The 9,802-nt window shown below is 65.9% G+C and overlaps 2 protein-coding genes across 4 annotated transcripts in view; both read right to left on the bottom strand.

Annotated features, from left to right (window-relative positions):
• The window catches only part of TMEM184A (transmembrane protein 184A), an 11,084-nt gene extending 6,590 nt beyond the window's left edge, over window positions 1-4,494 (bottom strand). The window contains exon 1 of the mRNA XM_021680157.1: window positions 4,487-4,494. The gene's annotated coding sequence lies outside the window, so the exon portion shown is untranslated. The remainder of the gene's footprint in view (window positions 1-4,486) is intronic.
• Window positions 4,495-7,701: 3,207 nt separating this feature from the next.
• On the bottom strand, window positions 7,702-9,569 carry PSMG3 (proteasome assembly chaperone 3). 3 transcript variants are annotated; one of them, XM_021680155.1, is made up of 3 exons: window positions 9,551-9,569; window positions 8,790-9,026; window positions 7,702-8,190 (listed from the first exon to the last, which is right to left on the bottom strand). In XM_021680155.1, exons 2-3 carry the CDS (start codon window positions 9,003-9,005, stop codon window positions 8,038-8,040), a joined length of 369 nt encoding a protein of 122 aa, XP_021535830.1. In that variant the 5' UTR covers window positions 9,006-9,026; window positions 9,551-9,569; the 3' UTR covers window positions 7,702-8,037. The 3 variants fall into 3 exon arrangements, with proteins under 3 accessions (XP_021535830.1, XP_021535828.1, XP_021535831.1); XM_021680153.1 differs by lacking the exon at window positions 9,551-9,569 and adding an exon at window positions 9,444-9,531; XM_021680156.1 differs by lacking the exon at window positions 9,551-9,569 and adding an exon at window positions 9,234-9,266.
• Between the last annotated feature and the right edge of the window lie 233 nt (window positions 9,570-9,802).

Below are 9,802 nucleotides of genomic sequence, written 5' to 3'. Positions count from 1 at the left end.
GGGGGCGGGGAGGGAGGGGCTCCTCCAGGCCACCAGCAGGCCGGGGCGCATGGGCTTCCGTCCCGTCCCTTCTGTGTGGTTCGAGTCTGACCGTCTTGCCCACTCCCCTGACTCGGGGGCAGTCCTGCTCCGAGCAGGAGCTCAGCTCCAAGGCCGGGGCCTGGGGCGCCCTCCTTCCCCAGGGCTCAGCCACCTGGGCAGAGACTCAGCCTCGTGGGAGCCCACGTTTGAGGGGCGAGAGACGTGTGGGAAAGTGAGGGAGCCCCCGCTGCCCTGCCTGCCCGGGGTGGAGTCAGAGAGAAGGCCAGCTGGCCCTGCCTGCAGCGGCTGATAGGGGTGCAGCCCAGCACCCACCGGCTCCCTGGGACCTGCCCAACTGTCCACGGGCCCGACTGTGCGGCAGGGCCCTTCACCCGCCCAGGCCCGCTCAGTAGCCCCGGAGGCTGGTTCTTCCGCTGCTGGCCAGCCAGCTGGGGCACCCGGGTCTCTCCCCTGGCCTCTAGCCCACGGTAGGTAGGGACCCAGCGCCTACCTCTCAGGCAGGAAGCTCCGGCCCAGCCCTGCGAGGCCCGGCCCCCAGGGAAGCCTGGCTGGTCATTTGCGTGGCCACGTGGCCCCAGGGGCAGCCCCACTGGGGGTGGGGCAGGGCCCCTATCTGGAGGCTGCACCAGCCCTGGGGTGGGGGGGCACTGCCTCAGCTCCCAGGTGGTCCACCTGAGCTGCCACCTGCGGGGCGGGGGGGGGGGGTGCTGGGCGGAGGGGGAGGAGCAGACGCTCGTCCCCTCCCCTCCTGCCTGGCTGACATTTTATCTTTGCTCGGCGCAGCGGGCTCCCAGGAACCTGCGGGCCGCCAGGTGCCCTCACCTGCCTGCGCCAGACGGAGGGCCAGGTGGCTTCTCCTGGGCCCCAGGGAGGCAGGAGGGGTCTCGGGCGGCTGGGCTGATGTTTGCCTAAAAACAGGTGAATTTATGTTGTGTGAGTGTCGCCGAGTCTGCAAGAGGTGCAGTGGAAACATTGCTGGGGTTGTGGGGTCGGGGGAGAAGGACAGGCAGGTCACTGGGCTCAGCCCGATGCCAGAGACCCCTTTGGGAAGAGGCTCATCCGGCTCTGTCTCTGGGGCCGTCGGGGTGGGGACACAAACGCGTGCATGCTGCCGCCACGGGCAGCACGAAGGGTCTGCTCTGTGCCCCCGATGGGGTCACACATTCATGTGCTCTGTGCCCACCTAACGCTCCCTGCGGGCCTGGGCCATTCAAGGGCTGAACTGTGGGAATGACAGATACCTTTTTGCTCGGAGAGGTTCATCCACATGTCCACGGTCCCCAGGAGTGTGGGAGGCTGCAGGCCTGGACACACGACCCCTCTCCCCACCCCTCCACAACCCCCTCCCCCCCCGCCAGGACCGTCCACACTGACTTCTCTCCCAGCCATCTCCTTGTCCTGCCGGCTCAGGTGTCACCGTTCAGTCCTGTCCCCCCTTTAAATCCCACCTGGGATTCCTGTCCACCTGTTGGCTTTGTGCTTGCTGCCTGCCCTCCCTCCACGGGAGCTTCCCGCGCTGGGCCCAGCCCGTCTCCAGTGCCCGGGGAGTGGGCAGCCTCTGTGTGGCCAGCCCTGTGCGGTGGCTCCTACCTGCTGTGGTTGGGGTGGCAGGTGTGGTCTGTACCTCAGCCAGTCAGAGTAAGTCTCCCCTGTGTGCCCGCATCCCGCCACCTGTCCTGGGTGCCGGGAGCGTGGGTCAGCGCGTGCAGACCCCTGGTGACAATGGCTTGGGGACCCTGAAGGGCAAAGACTCAGCTTTGGGGACGTGGATGGGCCTGGCAGGGGCCCAGGGACCCACCCATGCCACAGGTGGGGGAAACGAGGCCTAGGTCCTTCCCAGGCTGGTGTTGGGGGACCGAGCCTGCAGCAGGATGCACTCTGGTTAGATGTCAGAAGGACTTCCTAGCTGGAGTCAGCGGGGCCAGGCCTTTGGAGCATGCAGAGGGGCCCTGGCTTTGGGGAGGCTTGAGGCCTGGACCCTGGGCCCAGATAGAGGGACTTCCGAAGCTCGGCTGTTTCCTCGGAGGTGGAAACACTGTGGGGGCGGGCAGTTCTTTCTGACAAGGCCGGTTGAACACAGGGGGCAGGCCCGGGGGCCTCCTCCCCCTGCAGCTCTGCCTGCAGCAAGTGGGGGCCAGGGGTCCATGATCCCGGGAAGCCCCTTCCATCCAGGGCCGCCCCTGCTCTGATGGTGGAGGCCAGGCCCAGTGTCACTTCTGGCTGTTCCTGCAGCTGCCTTACCCTGAGGTTTTCTTGTTCAGCTGTTGCCTCCAGGAAGGCCTCCAGGGATCCCTGGCTCTGAAGCCTCCCCACTCCAGAACCTCTTGCACACTGCGGGACATGGCTTTGCTCAGGGCCTTCCCATCAGCACCAGGCCATGCGTGCACTTTAGAATCCCGGGCCTCCGCAAAGTGGGGGCCTTCTGCCCTCCCCCTCTTTCTCTGGGTCCTGACCTGTCTCTCTGGAGGCAGCCTCAGCCCTCAGTGCCTTGCTCTGCCCATGGCCTCGGGGGCCACCTCGGCAGACCCCTTTACCTCTCAGGGCCTCTGCTTTCTCATCTGTACAGATGAGTCTGGGGTTCTCCTGCCACGCCATGGGTACGGCAGGCAGGTCCCTGCCATCACTGGGGGGCTGGGACACCCCCCTTGCCTTGCTCTGAGCTCAGGGAAAGGCCTGAACCATGTCGCCCTCACGGGGGCCGCCGGGGTGTGGGGAGTGGAGAGCTGCACGAGTCTGGGTGGGGGAGGCACGGGAGACAGGGAGGGGAGGGAGAGGGGCCCGCACCACAGAGTGCTGGGGTCCAGCACCAGGGGCACCGAGCCCAGGAGAGCAGCCCCGCCCCCGGCAGCGGCTGTCATGGCCACGCACTCTCAGCAGAGGTGGCCTGGCCGGCCGGGCCTGATTTCCCTGCCCGGGGCTGGACGCTGACCAAGCCCAGCACAGGACAGACCTGCCTGCCCAGGTCCAGGCAGCTGGGGCCTCTGACCCCTGTGTACATTGACCAGGTGACTAGGTTCCGGGCAGGTCCTGGCTGGGCTGTGGGTGGGTGAGACGCTGTGGCCGGTGTCGGGCCTGTGTCCTCATCCTCACGCCCGCCCTTTACTACTAATGACCCAACGCCCATGGCTCCTTGGCCTTACTGCTGGCCCTGGACGTCCTTCCAGACGCGCCCTGCCATCGGGGAACATCTCTAGAGGCCTGTGGCTCCTTCCCTGCCGCCAGCCCTGTCCAGTGCCGCCTGGGCAGGCAGAAATAGGTTGGGGGAGGACAGCACGCTCCCTCAGGCCCTCCCCACTGGGGTCCTTTGGCTCTCCTGGGGGTGCCTGCCCCTGGCGTCCAGGGAGTGGCAGGCAGGGTTTGCCTCTGAGCTTCTGTTCCGGCCCCCGCGATGGCCCTTGACTCAAGCAATAGCCACGGTGGCGGAGGGCCTGGGGGTCACTGGACCACAGCCACTCTCAGCCGAGGGTCCTGGGCGCTCGGGCCTTTAAGCCACTCAGGTGGGAGCTCGGAGAAGTGGGGAGCGGCGGTGGGGCCATGAGGCCTCTGCAGGCCGTGGAAGGAACCTACCGTCCTGGGGGCCCCAAGCCACTTCTCCTCTCCTCCGGGCCCATGGGGGCCGCGGGTCCCTCCAGCTCTAGTTCTGGGATTCCCTGTGTGGGGGGCGAGCAGGGAGGCAGTGCCTCCCGGAGGCCGAGACGCAGGCTCGTCACCTGGGTCAGGGCGCTGGGCCCCAGAGCCACGGGAGCAGGGCCCCGGGTCAGACACACCAGGCTGGGACCCTGACGCGGCCCTCCCTGTGTCTGTGGCCTTCCTCAGTTGCCCCCGCGATTGGAGCCCCCGCGTGCAACAGGTCAGCACCCGTCTCCCTCCCTTATAAAGGTGGGCGCCGGTCCCTGCGGCGCAAGGACAGCTCTGGCGGGCCAGCCGTCTCAGGTGGCCCACCGTCCTGCCAGCCAGGTCACCGTCCGGGGGCTTCTAGGCTGGTCAGCTCCCAGCATGGGATCTCGGGGACTTCCCTCCCTTCTTCCTGGGGCTCTCTGTCCTTTCTGTGCTGCCCATTCCTGGCCCGTGTCCCTCCCCTGTGCTACCTCCCTCCCCCAGGCTGGTTGCCTCCGTCCCCAGAGAGGGGCTGGGTGTCCCCGGGGCGTGCCTGTAGCTGCCAGTCCTGGGTGTGTCCCCGGGGGCAGCCCTCCAGGCGGAGCTGGGACAGGGGTGCTGGCCTAAGACCCTTTTTGGTTATCAGGTGGCATCGCGGGGCCTGACAGGGCCCCGTCCTCTCGAGTGGAGAGGGGGTGGTGCAGAGAGGCCGGGACTCTCGGAATTTCAGGGTGTGAGGTTTTTTCTCCGGAGCCCCTGCCCCACTAGAGTGAACGGGACCCCGCCTGGACCCCACAGCCCTCCTGTGGGTGTGCACACATGCACACACGTGCCTGCCCACGCTTACCTCTCTGGTGGCTCCCTCAGTCGTCTGGTCGGGCCCCTCGGGCAGCTCTGTTGCAGGGCGGCAGGCCTGGGGGTGGTGGCTGGGGGTCCAGCCCCCACCGTGGGGCCTCCAGAGCTCCGTTGCTCCTCACAGCAGCCTGGGTCGGTCCAAGACACTGTTGCTCCTAGGAAGCGCTGACCCTTCCCTGGACCCAGAACGCTCCTCCTTGCCACCGCCCACCCTGCCAGGCCAGCCCTGCCAGCCGGGGTGCAGCCCAGACCACACCCGCTGCCGTGCCCTGCCCGGATGCTGGGATCTGCTGTTCCTCCCATTGTCCACTGTCCAGCAGGGGGTCCAAGCCGAGCGCAGAGCCTCTGACATCTGGGTGTACCCTTGGGTGGCCACATCTCTCCAGTCCGTGTGGTCGGGGGCCCGATGCCCCCCTCCTATGGTGCAGTGAGGGGCAGACGGGGACGCGTGCCGTCACCGAGGGACGGGCTCCTGGTTCCGAGCAGCCCACGCGGGGTCTCCGAGGGGCCTCCCCCAGAGACGCGGAGCCGCCGAGAAGTCGGCCGGCCACCTGCTCCCGCGGGAGAGATGGTCCCCACCGTCTCCTCACAATCTCGGAATCAGAGGGTCCTCACTTCCCACCGAGCACACCTTCACCCCCACCCCCACCGCGACGCCATCTGTCTGCTTCCGGCCAGGGTGCAGACTATGAAGCTGCGGGGGCAGAGCGCCTCCCTGCACTCGGTCGCAGCTCACTCAGGGCCCTCTGATTTTGCGCATCGGTTGGGCGTCCTTCCAGTCACTCACCCGCGTGCCCCTCTCCTGACCGCCAGTGTCACGCCAAGGCGCTAAAACGCTGGCGCTCAGCGGTCCTGCGTGCAGGTGTCTTAGTCCACCGCTTCGTTGTCGTAATGGGTTCTGGAGAATCGGGGGCTGCCAGAAGCTGCTCGGAGTGATCGCCGAGGGCAGCCGCCCTCCCTGGCTCGCTCTCGGCTCTGAGCCACGTCCCCACGTGCACTGAGGAAAAGGGAGGGCGTGCGAGGGAGCGGGTCTGGGGGGCCTCTGCACTGGGCAGATCGCATGGTGGTGGGAGGGCGTGACCTTGACGGAGGAAACCCTCTAGCAGGTCGGGCTGCAGAGGCTGTCGACGAGCCCCGTGTCCGTTAACTTCCATCGGCCTGCGGACCGCTGGGCACGCGCCATATGCAGCCTGTCCGTGCACAGGAATGACCATCCCCAGGGCGCGGACCGCCGCCTGCAGGGACTGCAGCCTCCCGGATTGCTCCTCCTGAACCGTAGCAGCAGAGGGCCCAGCGCCTCCCCACCCCGTCCCGTGCCTGGATTTATAGGGCAGGGCAGCGCCCAGGCACAGGCGTAAGCGACAGGAGCGCGTAGTGTCCGGCCAGTTTCCACGAGCCACCAGACAGTTCCCGGCAGCTGTAAGGGTGCCACGCGGAGAAGGTGCTGGCGGCCCCGCTCTGTTCCACGCCAGGCCCGCCACCCCCACCAGGCTGCCGAGGGCCTGGGCAGGCAGCACCCTGGGTCTCCGAGCCCCGTGTCTCCGGGGCCTCTTCTTCAGGGCGGCCTCGAGGGGTGGGTGTGCGGCTTCGTCGCGCAGTCAGGCCACCAGCGAGCGGCGGTGAGGGGCCCGCGCCCGGGTTCAAGTCCCCGCTCTGCTGCGCTGGGGCGGCTGGGCGATGCTGCCTCCGTCCCCCTCCGGAACACGCGGATGACAAGAGGAGTGACCTCCCTGGGTCTGAGTGAGGACACGGGCTGTCCCCCGAGCCTGGTCACCGTGATAGGCAGGTATGCTAGTCCCAGGGAGACGCATTTAGGGACCACACCAGAACACCGAAAGCTGCATATCTGATCCCAGCCTCAGGTTCCCTTGTAAAATGGGAGGAGTCGTGACCCCACAGCACAAACACCTAATTCTTAGATAACAAGCGTTGAGTAACTGCTGAGTATTAACCTGAGGACGCCACGCCTCTGCTTGGGGGGGTGGGGGCGGTGCTTCTCCAGCAGCCGGTTCCTCCCCACCCGTCAGGACACCCCAGTCCTTGGGGGTCCTCGTGTGTGCACGCCCCTTCCCTTCTCTGGTCGGTTGCTGTGTCCTTAGAACTTGTGCTGGTCCCAGTCCCCCGAGAGGCCCACCAAGCGGGGCTCAGGGGGCAGGATGTAACCGGGCGAGTGCGGTGCAAACGCAGGTGGGGTGGGAGTGGCCAGGCTGGCTACAGGTCTGCCCGAGAGGCCGGGAGGTGGGGCGGAGCTGGCCACAAAGGAGTCCTGTGTCTCTCAGGGACGGGCCTGCCTCAGTTTCCCCGGTCACCCAGGCTCCCGGCAGCAGCGTCAGTGCCTCCTCTGGGAAGTCTGCCAGGCTGTGCCCCGGGCGGGGCGGGGCTGATGGTGACCCCGCACATTCTGCTGACAGAATGAGCCCTTGAAGAGTTTCCCTCTGTCCCATCTTCAGCGAACTCATGCTCACCTCTAAACCGGACCGGCGGCTTGAACCAGTCCTTCCCATCGCCTGTTGGAGAGGAGTTTCTGAAGTCAAGAACCTCAGGGTCTCAGAAACCGTTGGTTCTGAGGGAAACCAAATAAAAACATCCCTTCTGCTCTCACGAGGACATGGACGCCACCCAAGGTATTTCTTTACGGAGATCTTGTTTAAGATTTTATTTTTAAGTCACCTTGACGCCCACCCTGGGGCCAGAACACAGCCCCAAGATCGAGAGTCGCACACTCCACTGAGTGAGCCAGCCGGGCCTCCCCTCTTTACACAGGGACCCCAGCTTCCAGACCCCGGGCCCTCATCCCCTCTAGTCTCCGGTCCTCTGCAGGGCGGACTCAAACGGCACACTGGAGCCCCGCTTCTGGTGCGGACAGTGACGCGCCACCATGGCTAGTGGGGGACGAGGACCAGCCCGGAGGGTCCGAGCTGCTGTCCACCAGAGGCCCGGGCGGTCACAGGCCACGAACGCCATCCTGAAGCCCACGCCTCACCGTAACTGCCGCACGGCAAGACGGTAAGAGAGGTTCGCGGAACGGAAGGCAACGGCTGTCCGGCAAGCCAAACTGGCTCAGAGAAGCCGGAGCAGGGAGCAAGGGCAGCGTGCACAGCGTGTGTGAACCTTGCCGAACAAGCTTTCCTCCCACTTACGGTGCGCTGAACCGAACCTACGCCGCGTGACGTTAGTTTCTCAGTACTGCCAGGAAGGATGGTGAGGTAACCGGGGACAGGCATTTATTGAGAAAAAAAAAATCTCCTTCAACAACAGATACCGCACGTGGGGGGCCAGGACTCATGCCTGATGACTCATCTTTCAAGCCTCAAACATACGCAGCGATCTGGACCCGGGTAAGAACCGTTCACAGCCCCCAGGCACACTCCGCAGCTTTCCTCCATCCGCGGATAAGTTAGCGCCCAAAGTACCAGTCTGCCTGGGATGCGCCCATTTCTTCTGGCTTCTAGAGCTAAGGGCAGAGCTCCTCCTCCTGCCTGACCCCGGGTGTCGCGTGTCCCCTCTGCCCACTGAGTAGCAGGCGCGTCTGCTGCTCCAGGGTCACCACACCTGGCAGGACTGGATCACCTCCTTCAAGGCCTTCAGCCCCTCCACACTCCTGTCCTTCACGGCCATGGCCAGGAGGACCGCTTTGTTCCCAGCTTCCTGAGACACAAACGTCACCAGGTTCTTTGCTAAGACATGGATGAGAGGCTGGTAAAGGAGAGAAGAGAAACCATTTTAATTGCGACAAATCTGTTTTCCCTTAGCGCCTTCGCGGTGTCCCCTAGGAACCCGACTGGCTTTCTACACCCCCAGTAAATCACACCCTGCCCCGCAAGTTCAAAGCAACAGTCGTGCAGCATTCAACCAGACTCCAGAACACTCCAGTCCTAAACAAAACGCTGAAGAGGCACCATTCTACTCATTTTCTTGGTGCCTTCTAGTTCCCTGGTCTCTTCTGGTGGCCATCATCTAGAAGGAATCGTGAAACATAGTCTGCACGGCTGGCGTGGGGTCTGTCAAACCTCACAGGCGATCTCGTCAGAGCTCGTTACTCCAAGGTAGCATGAGAGGCTCAAACCTTACAAGATCAATACCCCGCCTGTCCGCCAGATACAACACTGACGGGCTGGGAAAAGCACGCGCCTAGGGCAGGCAGGTGCTCTCTCAGCTGCGCAGGCTTCAGGAAATGCCGTGGCTGTCCGCGGGCTCCGTGGCCCTCCCACCGGACCCTCCGGCCACTCCTCACAAACCGCAGTCACACCAGCGGGTTTTCCTCCACCGTGGGGAACCCTTCCCAGCCACTTTACCTCGTCCTGCCCAAGAAGGACTTTCGTGGTGAGCACAGGCTTGCTGATGTCACTGGCCACGGGGCTGGGCTGCAGGGAGACCAGGGTACCCATCTTCCCGAACTGGGTCACCACCACCAGGATGTGACTGCTGAAGGCTGTGCAGACCACCTGCGTGGGGACCCCACACACCACTTCCGTCTTCTGTTTGGAGACCAGCAAGGGTTTGCCTTCCATGGATGGGTCTCTCCAGCGGCACTTTCACGTTTAACAAGGAAAGAGAAAAAACCAGAGTAATTCAGCCAAACCGCGTCGGATGTGCCCCGTGGCTCCAGCGTTAGTGCCACCCGGTACCAAACACAAGCACGCCCATCCGAGCAAGCGCCCGTGCACCCACACGGGCTTCACCCGGAGCCCCGGGAGCCGCTCCCAGGCGCACTGTGCAGACGTGCGCGCTGCGCCTACCAGGCGGGCCGTCAGGGCACACGCTGGTCTCTGTCCCCGGAGGCTCCCGCCCTCCCGCCCGGCTCCACACCCGTCCGCGGCCCGAGGCCGGCGGGAGCGAGCGCCGCAGGTGCACAAGGCTGGGCTCCAGCAGGTGGCCGCGCTCCCGCCGCCCGCTGAGCTTCCCCTTCCGTTTGGGGAAACGACCGCCCCCACAGGACAGGGCAGCACCTCCCGCGCGGGCGAAGGGCAGAGAGCGACGGGAGGCCGGCAGGCCGGGGGCCCCGCGGGGACGCGCGCCGTCTACCCATCCCACCCGCCGCGCCGCCCGCGCCTACCGCGCCGCGCCCGGAAGTGACGCCCTTGGGCGACGCGGGCCCGCCCCCCGGGGGGCCCCCCCATACCCGCGCTGGGCCCCCCCCCCCCGGAAGGGCGCCTGCGAGCTTCCGGTCCCGGCACGGTCTCCGGCGCCCTGAGCAGCGGGGTTCCGCGCTCCGGAGAGGGGTCGCCTGTTCGGGGCGAGGGGCGGCAGCCCCCCACCCGCGGGCCTCGGCCTCCCGGCCTCTGGCTGCTCCCCCGGGGTGTCCTCG

This window comes from Neomonachus schauinslandi, chromosome 5 (assembly GCF_002201575.2).
Source record: "Neomonachus schauinslandi chromosome 5, ASM220157v2, whole genome shotgun sequence".
NCBI classification, from domain to species: domain Eukaryota; kingdom Metazoa; phylum Chordata; class Mammalia; order Carnivora; family Phocidae; genus Neomonachus; species Neomonachus schauinslandi.
Note: the sequence above shows the minus strand (reverse complement) of the source record. Positions and strands in the feature narration are given on the sequence as shown.